General features: G+C 40.2%; 1 protein-coding gene across 1 annotated transcript; it reads left to right on the forward strand.

Annotated features, from left to right (window-relative positions):
• Positions 1-9,629: 9,629 nt before the first annotated feature.
• On the forward strand, positions 9,630-10,399 carry LOC133838812 (uncharacterized). Its single transcript, XM_062270042.1, has 3 exons — positions 9,630-9,891; positions 9,952-10,125; positions 10,189-10,399. Exons 1-3 carry the CDS (start codon positions 9,646-9,648, stop codon positions 10,357-10,359), a joined length of 591 nt encoding a protein of 196 aa, XP_062126026.1. The 5' UTR covers positions 9,630-9,645; the 3' UTR covers positions 10,360-10,399.
• Positions 10,400-21,549: the final 11,150 nt, after the last annotated feature.

Raw genomic sequence — 21,549 nt, forward strand, 5'->3', positions numbered from 1 at the left:
CTGTCCCAGTGCCATCAGCAGCGACAGTTAATATGGTCGCGAAGGCGGCACCACACACATACAGATACACAGATACACTACACACACACTTCCAATACACATATGCATTCAGTGTGAAGGACATTGTGAGTGAAATTGAATGCTTGGACGTTTAACATGGCCATCGACAAAGCCACTGTTCAGGATAAATAAAATTGAGCATGATCGACTTAGTCGCAAAGTTTGCGACACACAAAATGTATACTATTTTTGTCTATTTGATTTAAATAATGATATCAAACTCGAAATATATTAGAGTTGCTCCAAAGAGTATATTTTAGTTGAGCTATAAATTGCTGAAGATTTTCGATATCGCTGTCACCAATATTTCTTGTGTTGTCGTCAGACTTCTACTCGCTGTACTCATTGGTTGGATCCCCCTCTGGGGCGATGGCTGGCTCATCATTCATGTGACGTTAACTGGCCAATCAATAAAATTTCACGCTGCTGTAATCAAAGCATGTGATATTAGCGTAAAGTTGAATGAATCCATGTGCGGCAACGTTCCATCCAGATCAAACCAGGGCGCACTGGCAATGCCACCGAGGGACTGAAGCAGCCAACCAGGGCCAAAAGCAGAGCCCAAGCAGGAGCAGAGCCAGAGCCAGAGTCAGTAGCAAAACAAACCAGCCAAGCAGGCACAGAAAGCGAGCGAGGTAGCCCGGGAGATGTGTGGCTTTTGTGTGAAATGCTAAAATGATAAGGTCGCTCGTTATAGAATCTCTCGTCGTTGAGCACACAAAGCCGAGTTGAATCAACAGTTTGGCGTCGGCACCCGCGTCACTTGCTAATTTTAACAGTGTGCCATCGTCGCAAGGACGGAGCGGGAGAAGAAGGCAGAGGATTAGGTGGATAGCAGTGTGAGTGTGTGTTTGTGTGTGTGTGTGTATGGAGAGGGGGAAGTAGTAAGGCAAACAAAACTCATATAAACGCCGCCAGCAAGTTTCATCTGCAACCTGTAAAATTTATTTTTGTGCAGCCCGTTTAGTGATGCGTTATGGCAAATGCCAGCTCCACTCACTTAACCCACCCACCATCTGCAGCATATTCGCATCCGAATCTGAGTCTCAGGTAAGCTCAGCTTTTCGAGACCAGTTTTCGGCAGCATGGCAAGCGAAAGCGTCAACGGCAAAGTTACGAATACAAATCGACTGGAAGATTTTAGTGCGCTGGCTCACGAAAATAAGTTGATTTCTCAGTCCACACCACGTTGGGGATTTATTCTGGACCCAGCGTTCGGTAAACAAAGATCCTTGAGGTTTATTTTGCTTCTTTTTTTTTGGTTTTTTGTTGTACAAAGGTCGCTCTTTTTTGTGAGCAAACTGCTGCCAAATCGAAAATTACAAATATTCTGCAATTGCATTACGAATACAAGTGGGGCCTTAAAGTGCCGCCAAATTGCGCACTTGACCGAGAAATGGCATTTAACTGAAAGCAAATGCCAGCACAAAGGCCAAGCCAAGCCAAGTGCATGGAACGTAAAGAAACAAACGCATATTTCATGCACAGAGATGGGTAGTCAAAAGGATAAGGTTAAGTTCAGGGACTTGTACAATGAAAACAATAACAAAATCAAAGCACGTTGAGTAGTTGGTGTTGTGAAAGCAAAACTAAAGCATTTTCGCTTCTTTTGCAAATAATACTTCAACATTATTACGCTTTTTATAAGCCTTCATAATTTCTGTACACATGCCAATAAATGTTAAGAATTAAAGCCCAATATTTAGCGAATTAACATCGTTGAGCGCATTCAATTTGTTTCCATTCAGTCGCGTTCTCTCTTTAGGGGAATGTTGTGTTATCCTCAACCGGGTTCAAATAACTTTCAAGTGGCGCAACAATCCAGAGAAGGGGAGCCAAATTGTTTGGCTCTGGCTGCGGGCGCATGTTGTCCTTTGGCCATTTGCAATATGCAAAATGCGACAAAATAGTTGTGGCCAGTGCCACGCCCAGTCACTTGACAGTCCTCGCTGCGAAAATAAACATTTAGCATTCCATTAGAATTTGCATGCCAATGGGATGTTCGCAAAAAAAGGAAAATAAAAATACGAAAAAGCAAAATGGTGGAAAAGTGAGACGAAGGATAAGCATGGCCTGAGCCAATTTGTGCGGATCCAGCTCAGCGGTTGAAGCATAACCAACTAACCAACTAAATCTGATTGTGGGCTAAACACGCTAATGGCATTATAATTATCCCTGGGGTACATGGGGTCCTGGGGCCCCGACGCGCACACACCACGGCTACCTGCCGGGCACGTTCTAAAATGCAAATTAAAACTTTGCACAAAACTTTTCGACGCCATTTAAAGTCGCTGCAAAGCACAGGAAAATTGCATTGCGGCCTCGTCCCTCGCCTTACCCTATCGTCACCCATTGAGTGTATGTATGTATATGTATCGCGCGCGAATAAATCGCGGCCCGCGAATAAATCGCAGGCGAATCGCTGGCGAATCGCAGGCGAATCGCGAGCGAATCGCGGGTGAATCGCAGGCGAATAAATCGCGGGGCGTGAAAATGTTTGAAAACACAACTTATGTTATATTTTTAAAATATTTGAATATAATAATTGAAGTATTATTAAATAACTAAGGTTTTTTGCATATGAACTTTTTTCGCCTGCGATTCGCCTTAGATTCGCCTGCGATTCGCCTGCGATTCTCCTGCGATTCGCCTGCGGTTCGCCTGCGATTCGCTTGCGATTCGCTTGCGATTCTCCTGCGATTCGCCTGCGATTCTCCTGCGATTCGCTTGCGATTCTCCTGCGATTCGCCTGCGATTCGCATGCGATTCGCCTGCGGTTCGCCTGCGATTCGCTTGCGATTCGCCTGCGGTTCGCCTGCGATTCGCTTGCGATTCGCTTGCGATTCTCCTGCGATTCGCTTGCGATTCGCCTGCGATTCGCTTGCGATTCGCCTGCGATTCGCTTGCGATTCTCCTGCGATTCGGCTGCGATTCGCTGGCGATTCGCCTGCGATTCGCTTGCAATTCGCTTGCGATTCGCTTGCGATTCGCATGCGAGTCGCCTGCGGTTCGCTTGCGATTCGCATGCGATTCGCTTGCGATTCGCCTGCGATTCGCCTGCGATTCGCTTGCGATTCTCCTGCGATTCGCTTGCGATTCGCATGCGATTCTCCTGCGATTCGCATGCGATTCTCCTGCGATTCGCCTGCGGTTCGCCTGCGATTCGCCTGCGATTCGCTTGCGATTCGCTTGCGATTCTCCTGCGATTCGCTTGCGATTCTCCTGCGATTCGCTTGCGATTCGCATGCGATTCTCCTGCGATTCGCTTGCGATTCTCCTGCGATTCTCCTGCGATTCGCTTGCGATTCGCATGCGATTGTCCTGCGATTCGCTTGAGATTCGCCTGCGATTCGCTTGCGATTCTCCTGCGATTCGCATGCGATTCGCTTGCGAATCTCCTGCGATTCGCCTGCGATTCGCTTGCGATTCTCCTGCGATTCGCCTGCGATTTGCTTGCGATTCTCCTGCGATTCGTCTGCGATTCGCATGCGATTCTCCTGCGATTCGCATGCGATTCGCTTGCGATTCGCCTGCGATTCGCTTGCGATTCTCCTGCGATTCGTCTGCGATTCGCATGCGATTCGCTTGCGATTCTCCTGCGATTCGCTTGCGATTCTCCTGCGATTCTCCTGCGATTCTCCTGCGATTCGCTTGCGATTCGCATGCGATTCGCATGCGATTCTCCTGCGATTCGCATGCGATTCTCCTGCGATTCGCCTGCGGTTCGCCTGCGATTCTCCTGCGATTCGCTTGCGATTCGCTTGCGATTCGAATGCGGTTCGCCTGCGATTCGCTTGCGATTCGCCTGCGATTCGCTTGCGATTCTCCTGCGATTCGCCTGCGATTCGCATGCGATTCGCCTGCGGTTCGCCTGCGATTCGCTTGCGATTCACCTGCGATTCGCTTGCGATTCTTCTGCGATTCGCTTGCGATTCGCATGCGATTCGCTTGCGATTCGCCTGCGGTTCGTCTGCGATTCGCCTGCGATTCGCATGCGATTCTCCTGCGATTCGCTTGCGATTCTCCTGCGATTCGCATGCGATGCGCTTGCGATTCGCTTGCGATTCGCCTTAGATTCGCCTTAGATTCGCCTGCGATTCGCCTTAGATTCGCCTGCGATTCGCTTGCGATTCGCCTGCGATTCGCCTACGATTCGCTTGCGATTCGCCTGCGATTCGCTTGCGATTCTCCTGCGATTCGCTTGTGATTTGCCTGCGATTCGCCTGCGATTCGCTTGCGATTCTCCTGCGATTCGCCTGTGATTCGCATGCGATTCGCCTGCGATTCGCTTGCGATTCTCCTGCGATTCGCCTGCGGTTCGCTTCCGATTCGCTTGCGATTCGCTTGCGATTCTCCTGCGATTCGCCTGCGGTTCGCCTGCGATTCGCCTGCGATTCGCTTGCGATTCGCTTGCGATTCGCTTGCGATTCGCATGCGATTCTTCTGCGATTCGCTTGAGATTCGCTTGCGATTCGCATGCGATTCTCCTGCGATTCGCCTGCGGTTCGCCTGCGATTCGCTTGCAATTCTCCTGAGATTCGCATGCGATTCGCCTGCGATTCGCTTGCGATTCTCCTGCGATTCGCTTGCGATTCGCTTGCGATTCTCCTGCGATTCTCCTGCGATTCGCTTGCGATTCGCATGCGATTCTCCTGCGATTCTCCTGCGATTCGCTTGCGATTCGCATGCGATTCTCCTGCGGTTCGCCTGCGATTCGCTTGCGATTCTCCTGCGATTCGCATGCGTTTCGCTTGCGATTCTCCTGCGATTCGCCTGCGATTCGCATGTGATCGACACACAAAATGTATACTATTTTTGTCTATTTGATTTAAATAATGATATCAAACTCGAAATATATTAGAGTTGCTCCAAAGAGTATATTTTAGTTGAGCTATAAATTGCTGAAGATTTTCGATATCGCTGTCACCAATATTTCTTGTGTTGTCGTCAGACTTCTACTCGCTGTACTCATTGGTTGGATCCCCCTCTGGGGCGATGGCTGGCTCATCATTCATGTGACGTTAACTGGCCAATCAATAAAATTTCACGCTGCTGTAATCAAAGCATGTGATATTAGCGTAAAGTTGAATGAATCCATGTGCGGCAACGTTCCATCCAGATCAAACCAGGGCGCACTGGCAATGCCACCGAGGGACTGGAGCAGCCAACCAGGGCCAAAAGCAGAGCCCAAGCAGGAGCAGAGCCAGAGTCAGTAGCAAAACAAACCAGCCAAGCAGGCACAGAAAGCGAGCGAGGTAGCCCGGGAGATGTGTGGCTTTTGTGTGAAATGCTAAAATGATAAGGTCGCTCGTTATAGAATCTCTCGTCGTTGAGCACACAAAGCCGAGTTGAATCAACAGTTTGGCGTCGGCACCCGCGTCACTTGCTAATTTTAACAGTGTGCCATCGTCGCAAGGACGGAGCGGGAGGAGAAGGCAGAGGATTAGGTGGATAGCAGTGTGAGTGTGTGTTTGTGTGTGTGTGTATGGAGAGGGAAGTAGTAAGGCAAACAAAACTCATATAAACGCCGCCAGCAAGTTTCATCTGCAACCTGTGAAATTTATTTTTGTGCAGCCCGTTTAGTGATGCGTTATGGCAAATGCCAGCTCCACTCACTTAACCCACCCACCATCTGCAGCATATTCGCATCCGAATCTGAGTCTCAGGTAAGCTCAGCTTTTCGAGACCAGTTTTCGGCAGCATGGCAAGCGAAAGCGTCAACGGCAAAGTTACGAATACAAATCGACTGGAAGATTTTAGTGCGCTGGCTCACGAAAATAAGTTCATTTCTCAGTCCACACCACGTTGGGGATTTATTCTGGGCCCAGCGTTCGCTAAACAAAGATCCTTGAGGTTTATTTTGCTTCTTTTTTTTTGGTTTTTTGTTGTACAAAGGTCGCTCTTTTTTGTGAGCAAACTGCTGCCAAATCGAAAATTACAAATATTCTGCAATTGCATTACGAATACAAGTGGGGCCTTAAAGTGCCGCCAAATTGCGCACTTGACCGAGAAATGGCATTTAACTGAAAGCAAATGCCAGCACCTGCAAGCCAAGTGCATGGAACGTAAAGAAACAAACGCATATTTCATGCACAGAGATGGGTAGTCAAAAGGATAAGGTTAAGTTCAGGGACTTGTACAATGAAAACAATAACAAAATCAAAGCACGTTGAGTAGTTGGTGTTGTGAAAGCAAAACTAAAGCATTTTCGCTTCTTTTGCACATAATACTTCAACATTATTACGCTTTTATAAGCCTTCATAATTTCTGTACACATGCAAATAAATGTTAAGAATTAAAGCCCAATATTTAGCGAATTAACATCGTTGAGCGCTTTCAATTTGTTTCCATTCAGTCGCGTTCTCTCTTTAGGGAATGTTGTGTTATCCTCAACCGGGTTCAAATAACTTTCAAGTGGCGCAACAATCCAGAGAAGGGGAGCCAAATTGTTTGGCTCTGGCTGCGGGCGCATGTTGTCCTTTGGCCATTTGCAATATGCAAAATGCGACAAAATAGTTGTGGCCAGTGCCACGCCCAGTCACTTGACAGTCCTCGCTGCGAAAATAAACATTTAGCATTCCATTAGAATTTGCATGCCAATGGGATGTTCGCAAAAAAGGAAAATAAAAATACGAAAAGCAAAATGGTGGAAAAGTGAGACGCAGGATAAGCATGGCCTGAGCCAATTTGTACGGATCCAGCTCAGCGGTTGAAGCATAACCAACTAACCAACTAAATCTGATTGTGGGCTAAACACGCTAATGGCATTATAATTATCCCTGGGGTACATGGGGTCCTGGGGCCCGACGCGCACACACCACGGCTACCTGCCGGGCACGTTCTAAAATGCAAATTAAAACTTTGCACAAAACTTTTCGACGCCATTTAAAGTCGCTGCAAAGCACAGGAAAATTGCATTGCGGCCTCGTCCCTCGCCTTATTCTATCGTCACCCATTGAATGTATGTATGTATATGTATCCCTTGGCGTATCTATTCCCGTCCCGTCTCTTCCCGACTCCCGACTCTCAATTCACGAGTTCGCTGTCCCACTGGCCAGTTGGTTGAGCTCTTTTACATTAACGTATAATCAACATTAATGGAGCTGACAATGCGCTTCCGTAGACAAGGACACAATGCTCGAGTACAAAATACACTGTCGCCTGTAGCTCAAACTAGAACTAGAGCTCCTGTGTGTGTGTGAGTGTTTGCACTGTATTCTTCGCTGTTTTATTGTGTTTGGTGGCCAACCAAGTGAAAGTGGCCCTTCTGCTTAGCCGCCGCTCCACTTAGCCCAGCATGGGGATTACATTCGCATCAGCTCAATGAGAAATTATGTGGACGAGTACTTGTATTCTTATATTGTTGCCCATTGTTGTACGCTCTGCTCTGCTGCCTTGTTATTCAAGTCCGGCGACTGTTTATTGGTTTGATGTATTAATAATAATACATGCATATAGATAACTCATCTGATATAATAGATCAATATCATCTTGCATTTTTATACACTTTAAGTTTTCCCTTATCTATTCTATTCCATTCTATTTTCTCACTCACTTTAATCGCAAAATTTAACCGCTGGACAGTCGCTTTTACGCCCTTTAGTTGTATGACAGCTGAAGAAAGGTTTTTATGCGTGGTAGTATTGATTGGGAATACGCCCACAGGTAGCATTAAGTATACGCCACATCTTCTTGCTCTGATTAAGTCCTGGCAAATTTATGGCTACCGGTGTGTTAGTGTTTACTTGTGTTGGATGTGTCTGTGTGTCAAACATTTTTTGGTCATATAAATTAAAAGCAGCTCAGTCATGTCCTCAACAACTAAGCCACTTTGTGCCTAAATATCTGCCTGTGGCTTCAACTTGTAACTAAAGCCAGATTCAGATAAAAAGTTGAAATCTGCTGTGGCTGCAACTTGGTGTGGCACTGGCTCTATAAATTTAGCCAGTCAGTCAGTCCGACCACTATCTGCTACTTGGAACTGAAACACTTTTACTTTGGCCCATCTTCTTGTGCCGCGCCTTTTGCCAACCAAACAAAACCATGCAACAAAAACAAAACAAAACAAGGCAAAATAAAACCCACAGACACCAGGAGGCTCTCTCAAAAAGGAGAAATGCCAGGCATAGTTTAGGCTACAATATTAATGGTGCTAATGCCAAGTGGGCCGCACGAACGAATGTTGGGCCTGTTTGTGTTCTCTGGCCAAGTTCAGGTCTCTGGTCAACTCAATTCTGGAGCAGACATCTTGTTACCTTAAACCACTTTGCAATATGAGCAACAACAATCTTAAACCCAGTGAATTGTGTTCTTGAGTTCAAGTGTTGTTACTGCCCCAAACGATAGAAGCAAAACAGTGGCAAAGTAAATGGAAGTTATTGGCAGGGCAAACTCCTAAAACCAGTTTTCTTAAATTTATTTCATTTATAACACTGATAAGCATTACTCTACAAAGATATTATACACTTTATATAACACAGGTATCCAGAAGTCGAGCATTCGAATTTGTTTTGGCTGTTACCGCCAACCAACTATGTATGCTCAGTTTCAACAGACATTTGTTGTCGTCATTTCCATTGGTGATTTATTATGCAGTAAGTTTTTGTACATCTTTTGGGGTTTCTTTATAAAAACGAATTGGCTGTTAGAAACTGGCCTGTTCACAGGCATAATATGTGATTGATAGCCTCCTGACTCAACTCGTATATCGAACAAGCCAAGCAAACACAAGAATCGATTCTGTGGTTAAATGATTTCTATTTCACATAGCTACAAAGCCGACTAGAATGGTACAGGAAATTTGATCAAATACAAATTAAGTTTTTAAAATAAAAATTTGTATATAAATCATTAGGTCTAAAATTGAATGATTAAAGAGTCTATATAACTCGATTTAACATTATTTTGTTTTTATAAGACTAATTGTTTAAGACATTCTATTCTAAAAGACTTTTTGGGGCAAATATTTTGTTGATGATCTAGAAAGAACAGAAGATTTAGTTAGACCCATTTTAGTGGTTTAACCCTCAACATTTTTGAGATAAAATGTACATTACACTAACATAAAACAGAAAGAAAGTTACAGTCGAGGATGCTGTCAGATACCGGCTACCGATTTTTAATAAAAGATTAATATTTGGGAATTATTCTTAAAGTATACCAAATATAAAAAAAATACTAAATATATATACCCGAATTTAAACAAAATCATAAACACTATAGTTATTGTAATATGGATCAAAAATGATCTACTCTGGCTTTAAAATTACGCTTTTTGTGGCTCTTTCCTAGACAAAAAAAAAACTAAAATAGCCTACTGCCCTTTGGGTCACGGATACAAACAATTATTTAATGAATATATTTAATTATAATTTTTGTGATAAAATTTACATTGCATGAACACTAAAATATTTAACGACTATTTATAATATGTCATGTATTTTAATAATAGAGGATATGGATGGTATCATGTTATCAGGTAAGATTAATTTTGCTGATATTTTACAAATCAACTAATTTTTTAGTTTAGTTTTTGAATGATATTGCTATATATAACCGGAATACTCATGTGATTTGAATTCCAAAATGTGGCAACGTCAAGTTGCGATAGTGTTTTTCACGTTCATTAGTTTCTCAAATACATTTAAATATCAAGCTATTCCTGAAAATGAGGATATATTTACGGATTGTAAGGACCAACCAAATGGAGTTTATGGTATTGGACATTTTTTAGACTTCTCCGAAATAACGTATGAGACGGTCGGGCAATCGGTAATATGGAAAGGTATTTCACGATCACTTTGGGATATTAAGAGTAAGGACCGAATACAGGTAATTTCCAATTCATATAAATCAATATCTTAAAAGATAAAGGAATATTTTTGGTTTCAGTTTGAACTCCGAATTTTGGAATACGCTTGGGGAGATTGGCAACCAACTTTATATTCTATGAAAGTCCCAGATTTTTGTTCAAAAATGTACGACACCGATCAATATTGGTATAAATTCTGGCTCTCGAATCTCAAGAATTTAGAAGATGTAAAAGACAAGTGCTTGATGCCAGGGGTAAATTGTAATATTGCAATCATAAATCGAAGTATTAACATGTTTTTAATACTTACGTTTCAGACAAAATATGAAAATGGAAATTGTAATATGACAGTGGTATTTGAATCTTATCTCCTGATGTATGGAAGGTACAAGGGCGAAGCTAAATTTACAGCATTTGATGAATTTAACAAGCCTCGACCGATTAAAATTTGCTTTGAGACCAGATTCGAATTACACAGGTTGTCCTAGCTAACGTTTGCTGTTCTTACTTTGATAAAATATAAAATACAATAAAACAATTTATTAATCGTAAAAATGTTAGTCATAAGATAAATTGTTGAAATATCATTTCATTTACATAATAGGAATAATTGTATACAAAAATCTTATTCTTTACAAAAATCTTAAAACTATTATTTTAATAATAAAGGACCATTCTGTTTGATAAATATGTTATTGTATAGGAAAGTATTTTTTATCGAATATTTATTAACTTTTTAAAAACCAATTGGTTGAGAAGTACTTTAGAAGCTTAGATATTAAAAAACTAGAATGAACAACAAGTATGTATATTTTCTGTAAACAACAAACACTAACATACTCGTACACGTAAACACGAACATTATAAATGGGTTATCAATAATTATCTGGGATTGTTCTATAATATATACACTTAATCTGTTGTCGTGTATTGGGAAATGTGTAATTTACTGATAAATTACTTTTATCTTCAAATCAATTAATTTTTAAATTCTTTGAACCGTAGTTCCGCTTATTGTGATTATTGTGACTTCTACTATATATACACTGAGTACAAATACTTAATTCCCAAAATGTGGCAATTTCAAGTTGTGATAGTGTTTTTCGTGTGCATTATTTTTCAAACACGGATAAATATCTAGGCGTACCAGAAAACGGGTATATATTTAATAATTTTGAGAATCAACCAAATGGTGACTTTGGCATAGATACTTTATTTTACTGGTCTAACTTAACGTTTGAGATGGTCGGGCAATCACTAATCATGAACGAAAATGCACAAACGATTTGGGATATTAAACTTAAGGACCGATTACAGGTAATCAATCCATATAAAAAAATATCTTAAAAGATCAAGGCTGTTATGGGTTTCAGATGGAACTACGAAATATTTGCAAATCATAGTTTATGTTTGACCCTATAAATAACATTAGAAAACTCGATCTATTTTTAATAGATGAAAAATATTTGCATTGAAATAATTGTTAATAGGCAAATTCATACGTAAAACTTTCGATCGGATACTAAATGTTTTTATTTTTGCAGAGCTTTCAAAAATATAATGAACACATATTTATTTTTCAAAAATTTTGTTGTTTTATAAATTATTTGCACACCCACGAACTTTACTGCTTACAAACAAGAATTATTAAACGATAAGTAAACTTGTTTAATATATATTCAATCCTCGAAATTCGAATTCGAAAAGACGAATGTGTTTTAGTCTTCCACAGTCGCGTTTGTATCATTGTAATACATAACATATTTATATATATAATATGTGGTATGTATAATCGAATATTGATGTTATGATAATTGCCCACGAGTAACAGTAGACTTACGTATTCAAAGCGGTATTATCATATCAAAGTAAAGTTTCGTCTTTTTTGTCATGGTAATTCAGGAATAAACATTATTTATATTAACTGAAATCATGAATTAAACTTTTATTTGAATAATGCCATAATAATTTTGTAAATGATTTTAAACATGTCTGTTATGTGAGTATTAATAACAAGAACAGAACGCCAATCGTCACAAAAAAACATTACATGATTTGGGATGTTCAATTGATAGAACACATTCATGTAATACATTCACGAGCAAAGCTATTAATGTTATTTAATTATGGGAATATTTCAGTATAACATGATCGGAATATCGGAGGCAATTATCTTGTTTATTAACCAGTTCATGATACCCCGACACTTGGACTATATAAGCTCAGGGTAATATAGTTGATTTGCGCATTTACGTTAAACGTTTCATTAAATTAATTTTAAATGTGTCTACTCCAAGTTGTAATTGTTCTCATCATATTTCTTAGTCTTACGTACACATATAAATACATACCAATCCCGGAAGATGAAGATATATTCCATGAGTGTGTACATCAAACCGGTAAAGTATACAACTTTGATACTTTATTTGACTTGTCTGAAACAAATTTTCGGATGGATGGGGAATCAGTAATTTTTAATGGAAATTTCACAACGAAGTGGGATGTTAAGCCCACGGATCGAGTACAGGTGATTCTCAACAAAATCTTGTTTATAATATACAAAGATACATCTGATGCGGATTTCAGGTTGATGTACGAATTTTACACTTCGATAAGGGTGCATGGCTACCAACGCTTTACTCAATACTGGTATACGATTTTTGTCCTTTAATGTTCAATGAAAAACAGTATTGGTACACGATCTTCGTAGTTAATTTCATAAATATGGAGGAAGTAAGAAACAAATGTATTAATAGTCCAGGGGTAATTGACGCTCACCATTGAAAGTAAACATATTTATTTATTTCCATTTATATTTTAGACAGTATATCGAGCTGGAAATTGTAATCTTACAGCAATATTCGATACGTATGAAAAGTTGTCTGGGCTTTACAAGCTAGAAATAAAATTGACTGCATATAATATGTTGGGTATTCCTCGCCCAACAGTAATTTGCACTGAATTAAAAGGCGAATTAAGGAGGATAAATTAGGTGTACTTAAAACATTTATCAATAGAAAATTTGTAAGTATCTTCGTAATTAATAAATCAATAAATGTAAATGTCTTAATTGTTAATAAAGTAAAATAAACCTTCATTATTATTAATTTTTTAATTTATATAAGCTATTGAATAAATAAGTCCAAAAATATAAAAGTAGATGAAAATTACATGTAATTCACTTTAGGGTAAAGTCAATAACAAAACTGGGCCACACATTCCGAAAAAGTTAGAAGTTATCATTCACTAAACACAGCTGTAAATCATTGTAGTTTAAGCGGCGACGACGGATGCCCAAGTCTGAAGGTTAACTAGAAAGACGGCATGTCTTAAAGAGAAACAAAATACACATTACACACACAGCATCACTTTTTCATACGTATATACAAACGCACATGGCGTATACGTAATAACATTTTGCGTTACATTTGCTTTTTATTGCATACCGCAAGGCGTCCATTCCTTTGTTGTTCCTTTCAGAGGCTTACACCGCATTCCCGCTTAACTTTGTTGTTTTCTTTTCTTTTTTTTTGTTGCTGTCGCTGTTGCGTTGTTGAGTTTGAGGTTGCCGTTGTCCTTTGCCTGTCGCAATAACCGTGCCATGAGGCGCAGCAAATGTAAATGCCGTACGACAAATGCGAAAACTTTAAACTGCCCAACAGATGGGAATCAGACCAACCGTCCCATACTTTATGCTTTTGTTTTCTTGGCATTATCGCACGTAATAATTTCCTAAGTCAGAGTACGACCCAACAACGACACAACCATTCAACCTCATATGGCCCGGGGCCAGTTGTTGTGCGATTGCTTCCGGTATGTGCTTAGATGGCATACGCGACATACTTTCGCAGCAACCACATAGCAAGCAAGCCTCGTTTGATAATCAAATGCTACACAAATGTAGCGAACATCATGGCAGAAAAGTGACAGCAAATTGTGTCATTTTCGTTAATCTGTAAATGTATCTGTATCTCTGCATCTGTATCTGTGTCGCAGCTCGAACTTCATTGAATAATCTTGCGAGCTAAGCAGCCGGCAGGGAGGGCGGAGAAGGCGCTGAGGCAGATGCCAATAAAACGGAAGCCGCGATTAAATACAAATAAGGCATTAAGCGCCAAGGCGCCGAGGCGCTGAGGCGCATAATACAAATTGCGACGATTGCCGAGAATAACGCGAGGGCCAATTCTGAAGGAGCAAGGCATGATTGGCTCGCCGTCGGCTATATTGAAAGTGTCTAACAAAACTATGTACTTACGGCGAGCAAGGACGCTTTTATTTCTATAGGTATGCTCTTCACTTTGGGTATGCTTGAAATTTGTCACAACAAGCAGAGCAAATAGTTAATCATGCAATTTACTATTGAATTCTGGAAGTCAATAGTGGCACTTTAAGAAATCTATTGGGAAACCTTTTCTAGGGAATTTAGTGTGCGTTGCAGTCCCACTTGTAATAGGCCGCTTGTCGTATCTGAAATTAACTAAGCCTAAAAGTATGCAACATTTTTGTTCCTTCTTTTCCGTACACATACATATTTCTACCTATTATTTATTATATTATTTATTTATATGTTTATTGTACTAGTTAATTTGTATTATTTAATTTGTTTAGTTGTATAAAATTATTTGTAGTCTGAGAAAATGGTACTAAATGTCTTGTCATGTTTTGTGCTGAGAAGCGGAGCTTTATTTGCAAATGAGACTGAAAGCTCCAAAAATAGCGCCATCTATTGGTGGACCACGATACGTGCAAGCATGAATTGCTAGATCAGCTGATCGTGTTAAGTCCAGACCACAATAGACAAGCGATTACCTTTTTGAGTAGGATTAATTGTCAAATTTCCGAAAAAAGGTTTTTGTTGTTGGTTTTGGTTGGAAGAAATGGTTAGCAGGTTATGTGCAGAACCTGATAAAGAAAAAGAAAAATAGTGGAAAAGTGCATGTGCTTTAATAGAAAAAAAGTACATCAGTGAAGTGGTTGGTGTAGTAAGATGCTTAAAACGTACTTGTGAGTATACAAAGATACTTCATTGTATAATTGTTATACTGAGTCGTTAATCTGGTCATCTTCTTTTTTTTTACAAAAGTGCACCTTGCCGTCCACTTTTAGCTGTTTGTCCACTAGAGGAATTTGCCAACTGGCGTAAATAAACCAAGTGCCGTTTTCCAGATTAGGGTAAATATTTGTTATATGTATATTTATTTTTTGTGTTCTAAGTTTAGTTTTGTCTATTTATTTTTAGATTCGGCACCCAGTATTAAATTATATAACTCCGTCATAAATTATAATAATTATGCCATAAATTATAATAACCAAGTATTATACTGAATCTAATCACCCGGTATTAAACTTAATTTAATGACCCAGTAGTAAAACGCCGTAACAATTGATAATAACCCAGTGGTTGAATTTTAAATCCATTTCAATTGGAACTTCACCACACTGTAATGAGTTATTAACGGCCAACAACAAAGCTTCGACGCAGCTGTGCTGGCCTCATCAGCTGTCGGTACACCAAAAACAGATGGTCTACATAAACGGCGGTAGCCAGAGATAGTTGGCGACTCGCACTGCTAAACGGAGAACTGCTTCCAAGCAGGTTGGCTTCGTCTGTTGTCGAGGAACAACTCACCGTTGGCAGCCTCGCCTCAATCGCTAGCTACGGATCTTGCTGCTCCTTATTGTCTCATCGCGGCCGAAGGCGAATGGCTGATTGTCAGCCTATGTTTTTGGATTGTTTTTGTTGAATTATTGTTAGATTAGATTGTTTAGTGAAAATGTGCATTTTTAAGTGAATGTTTATAATTGTTGTAAGTGTATTATGATGTGGCGAGAAAATTGAAACAACAACTTTTCTTAGGCACTCATAATGCAAGTACTGCAAGTATTGCTGTATAAAGTAACAACTGCAATCAGTTAAGAATGCATATAAGGCACCATATATAGGCAAAATATCTTTTAAAAATTGTATTTAGTTGTAAAATTTCTGGTGTCTGTATTGCCTGCAAAGAATTGCACTAGCAGCTCATAGCAGCCAGCTTTTACGCTTGCGCAAAAGCTTTATTGTTATTGTTTATCCACAGCTTCCCCACAGACAGTCACTAACACAAGGAAAGATCTTTCTGCGTGGGAGTCGCCGAATGTATGTAAGTCTGTTCCACTCTTACTAATTGATTAGATACATATGAGTTAGAGCTTTTGGTGCATCTCACCATAGCGCTGCTACAGCTGCTACTACAGTCCCAGCGGTCAATGACCTTGTAAGGCTGGCCATATACATATGCCTGCATTGAGTGACAGCCATCAGCTGATCCTCATCCAATTGCTTGCACAGAGCTTTTTGTTTAAAAGATAGATAATGTTTGCCTATATGCATTGTGTTTTCCATCATTCTCAATGAATTCAGTTTATTTGCAAAATTCTTGAATTATTAGTAAATTTCAAAAACCAAAAATAATTATTTATATTATACTTATGTTAGATCATATTTTATATTTATAGGTTAATTATTTTTTTGTCTTTATTTATTTATATTTTTTTCCCTTTTTGCCGTATCTCTTCAATTTCTGCCTCATACACACTTACTATGTTAGTCCGTTAAATTATTTATTTATTCATTTTTTCTTGTTATTTCATAATGTTGTTAATATTCAAAGTATTTTTGTTATCTGTTAATAAATTAAGTATGTTCGCTTAAGTGCCTATTTTTATTTGGAACCATGCATCACCAAGCAGGAGTAGGTTAGCCGAACCACTTCTTTTAGGGATCCTGCCAACTATTAGTTTTGGCAATGAATGCAGGATCATGGTAGGGTGGGCGTCTGCACACAATAACAGCTGTGTTGCGTTAGAGAGTGGCTGCGTCTTCCTTGTTAACCTACCTTCCTCTCCTTCCCTGTCTCTTCCCTTTTACTATTGTTTAATGTAACCTTCCCATTACTCTCCTTCTTCTCTGTCTTCCCCTATGTACGCGAATTTTAAATGTATTATTGTTATAAGTGGTGCGTCCTATTAGTTGGCCCTTTCCTTGAACCCCATGCTATCTGAGCAAAGCCCGGAGAAGCCAGCGCGTACGCCACACTAGTAAACCTTCCACCAGCACCAGACGAATACCTCCTTAGTGATTCGTTACAGATATAATTATAATTAAATAATATATTTTGGCGCTCAATCGTGTGGCCTGTTTTTGTATAGAATCTAAACATGGCCTTAAAAATATTATATATGCTCTAGAATCAATAACATCTAGTGATTCAAGTCTTTTTGTTGTCCTTATACATATTTGTGTACTAGGTTAGTCTCTTTGTGTCTGTGTTGTTATCGAGAAAGTAATACCTCATAAGACCAGGGCAAAAGAACTTAATCAAGACGGTAGGGGTTGACGTTTTCGAAAATAATAGCTTCAAAATGGCTTTATACGCAAACGGTCAAACTGGCTACTGTCTTTTATATGCTGTCGTATTTCTTTAGGTGTAGAGCTTACTTTGAAAAGTTCGTGGACCAGATCTGCCTCTTGCGGTAAGCAAAACACCTAAAAGAAAACGATAAATGAGTACTACAAAATTAATTCAGCAATTGACAACTAAATTCATTGACTGGGGTTGCATAGTCCCGTGGTGGCGCAAGTCAGCTTAATGTGTTTAATATTGTTTATTGTCCGTCTTTAGCAATCATAAAAGCTTACAATGTAATATTGCTAATTAGGCGATCTATTATCGACTGAGTATGGTTTGCATGCGCTATTACACTATACCTAGTTTTGAAATAATTGCTCTTAAAGTTGGTACTATTAACATGCAGGAGCTTTATGAATGCTTATATTTTCCCCAATTTCTTTTCTTCCCTTTTAGTGGCTGTTAAGGCATTCACATTTCAATTAGTGTTTGAAACGGATCGTGGCTCAGAGCTGCTTTCTCGTCACACTAATTGAAGGTATGCTTATCTAGCAACTAGTCCTATCCATTCAGGTGGGTTAATAGGAAAATCTGGAGGCTAACTTACACTCTGTGAAGTTTTGCATGGTTTCCAAATATCTTATGAATCGTGTTTGATTATCAGTTTTGTTGAAATTTGCATTTGTATTATTATTTATTTATCTATTTAATTGTTCAGTTATTTTTGTGTGTTAATTATTATTTGGTATTTGTTTATTTATTTATTTATTTCATTTTTCTCTTATTTATTTAAATCTTTATTTATTTATATATTATTTTTCCCCATTATTATTATTTATTTACACAGTTGTTTGTAGAAAAATTTTTCCTTCATTAGCAGAAATTCTGAAGATTAGGTCTTACATATCATGCCAGGTCCCATAATTCAAGGTGAAACCATTTGTTGTGTTTGCACTCAGGAGGTCGAACATCCTGCTCAATTGTTAGCTACAAGGTGCAATCATTATTTTCACCACGCCTGCTTTAATACTCGCACTGACAATAGGAATTTGTGTCCAGTGTGCCGAACGGTGTTAACAAGATCTTCTGTGAATCTTGCTGAAGAATTGGAAGCAGCCAGTTCAAGTGCCACTATGAGAACTAGAGGGCAAGCGAAAGCCGCGGCGACGGTCGCATCGGCAAATGCCAATGTAGGAAATTCTACTGGTATTGGTAGTAGGTCCAGCTCGCAGCCAAGGCAGCCGACTCCAATTCCACAAGCTCCGCAACCGGTTGTAGTTCAGTGTCCAATAGCTCAGCCAGCAGCAAGTGCTGTTGGCCAAGAAATACAACAGACAATTGCGGCTGCGATATCAGCAGCATTAGTGCAGCAGACGCAGTTACTATCGCAGGTGATGGAAAATGGTTTTCAGAGATTAGTTCAGCAACAGCTAGCTGTCAACTCTGAACCAATCCAATCTATTCCTAGACCTTCTCCAACAAGTCCACAGCATCAAAGCTTTCAGGAGTTGTTTGGATTACCAAATCGGCTAGATACGAATCCGTTGGTAAATCCGAGAGCGCCGCAAGTTGGTGCCAACTCTTCGCCATTAGGTTCGCAATTGAGTAATACTCTACGACCCGACAGGATTAGTCAGATAATTGCTAATTGGAAACTAAGATATTCTGGACACTCGTCTATGTCTATAGAAGATTTTCTCTATCGAGTAGAGTCATTGACACGACAAACTCTGGACGGAGACTTTGAGTTGCTAGCCAAATATGCGAGTAACTTGTTTGAGGGTAGAGGGAGTGAATTTTTCTGGAGGTACCACAAAAGTGTGACAGAAGTTCGTTGGGCAGACTTATGCAAGGCATTGAAAAATCAGTTTACAGATGGCAGAACTGATTTGGAGATTCGAGCAGCGATTTCGCAACGAAAGCAGAAAGCCAACGAATCGTTCGATCAGTTCTACGAAGCCATTGTGGCATTAGTAGATCGTTTGAACAGCCCAATGAGTGAGCAGTCCATACTGGAGGTCTTGCGAGCCAATTTGCTCTCGGATATTCAGCACGAATTATTATATGTGCCAATATTCAGCGTTGAGCAGTTGCGTCACACTGTTCGTACGCGAGAGAGGTTTCTGAAAACTATTTCAATGCCATCAACCGTTCCCAGAGGTTTACCGAGACGGCATGTAAGTGAAGTCACGGTACAAGCCACAATGGATGAAGAGGATGATGTTCAAGAGCCAGAGAATCTGGAGGTGGATGCTCTAACACTTTCTTGTTGGAATTGTGGGAAGAGTGGACATCGATACCAAGATTGCGTAGCAGAACGTAAAGTGTTTTGCTACGGTTGTGGTAAGCGTGACACGTATCGACCCAGTTGCACGAAGTGTGCAATTCAAAAACCCGTATGGGCGTGCACCATTGACAAGTGCACGCAAACTAGTCTCGAAGGGTACCAACACGGAGTAAAGAAGATATAATTGTATCGAAAATAATACCAGAAGTTCAAGTAAACCCGGCTAGATCCAATATTTCAGATTTAGATAATGTTTGTAGTTCTTGTATTCGTAATAAGCAGAGGAAGGAAACTATATACGAATTAAAAATGAGGAAAAAGAGCTTTGTTAGCGTCAATAGTAGACATCGCGGATGATCTTCGTCCTTATGCCCAAGTCAATATACTAGGCAAATTGATAACAGGGTTAATGGACACTGGCGCTAGTATTAACTGCATTGGTGGGAAGTTAGCAGAAGAAATATTAACTAATAATACCGAATATACGCGGTTGTCATCAGCTGTAAAAACTGCTGATGGAAATAGGCAACGAATTTGTGGCAAGTTGGTTATTCCTGTCCAGTTTAAGGGCAAGACACATTCACAACGATTTTATATCGTCCCGACTTTGTCGCAAGACTTGTATTTAGGTATTGAGTTTTGGGAGATTTCGAGCTATTGCCAATGTTTTTGATGCACCAGGCTCACACTAACAGCATTGCCTCAATTACATTTAATGATCCGCAGCAACTCGAGTTGACATCTGAGCAAAAAACGGAACTTATCACTGTTATCAACCAGTTCCCTTCATTTGCAGAAAAGGGGTTAGGAAAGACCAATTGGCTAACACACGATATTGAGGTGACGGACTGCAAACCCATAAAGCAGCGGCATTATGCAGTGTCACCAGCGGTGGAAAAGTTGATGTACCACGAACTAGATCGAATGTTAGCGTTAGGAGTAATTGAAGAGTCCGATAGCCCTTGGTCGGCACCCGTGGTGTTGGTTCAAAAACCTGGGAAAGTTCGTCTTTGTTTGGATAGTCGTAAAGTGAATGAGGTGACCATTAAGAACGCTTATCCGATGCCGTTAATAGATGGAATATTAAGTCGATTGCCAAAAGCTGAATTCATATCAAGCATTGACTTGAAAGATGCGTACTGGCAAATTCCATTGTCACCCAATGCACGACAGAAGACGGCGTTTACTGTCCCCGGTAGACCATTATACCAATATACGGTCATGCCCTTCGGCCTTACTAATGCGCCACAAACAATGACCAAACTTATGGACAAAGTCATTCCACCGGAATTACGAAATGAAATTTTCGTATATTTGGATGACTTGTTGGTAATTTCCGACACGTTTGAAAAGCATTTAGTAGTCCTTAAACAACTGGCAGATCGTCTAACACTGGCAGGTCTCACCATCAATGTTGAGAAGAGCAAATTTTGCTTGCGAGAGGTGAAGTACTTGGGGCATGTCATAGGTCAAGGTACGATACAGACTGACCCTGACAAGGTAACAGCCATCCAAGAGTTTCCCGTGCCGAAATCGATAAAGCAAGTGCGACGATTTTTGGGAACAACAGGCTGGTATCACAAGTTTATCCATAACTATGCTGGTATTGCGGCTCCGATATCTGATACGTTAAAGCAGAAGCGCAAGTTTGTGTGGTCAGATGAAGCGCAGAAGGCATTTGAATTACTTAAAGATCTGATGTGTAAAGCACCAGTGCTGCATAGTCCAGATTTCTCCAAACCCTTTGCAATCCATTGTGATGCAAGTCACACAGGTGTTGGAGGGGTGCTGATGCAAAAAGATAGCGAAAGTAATGATGTACCAATTGCGTTTATGTCACGAAAATTGAATAAGTGCCAACGCAACTATTCGGTTACGGAGAAGGAGTGTTTAGCAGCTGTAATGTGCGTAAAGAAATTTCGTGCGTATGTAGAGGGTCACGAGTTTTCGATCCACACCGACCATGCGTCATTAAAATGGTTAATGTCGCAAGCTGATTT

This window comes from Drosophila sulfurigaster, chromosome 2R (assembly GCF_023558435.1).
Source record: "Drosophila sulfurigaster albostrigata strain 15112-1811.04 chromosome 2R, ASM2355843v2, whole genome shotgun sequence".
Lineage (NCBI taxonomy): Eukaryota > Metazoa > Arthropoda > Insecta > Diptera > Drosophilidae > Drosophila > Drosophila sulfurigaster.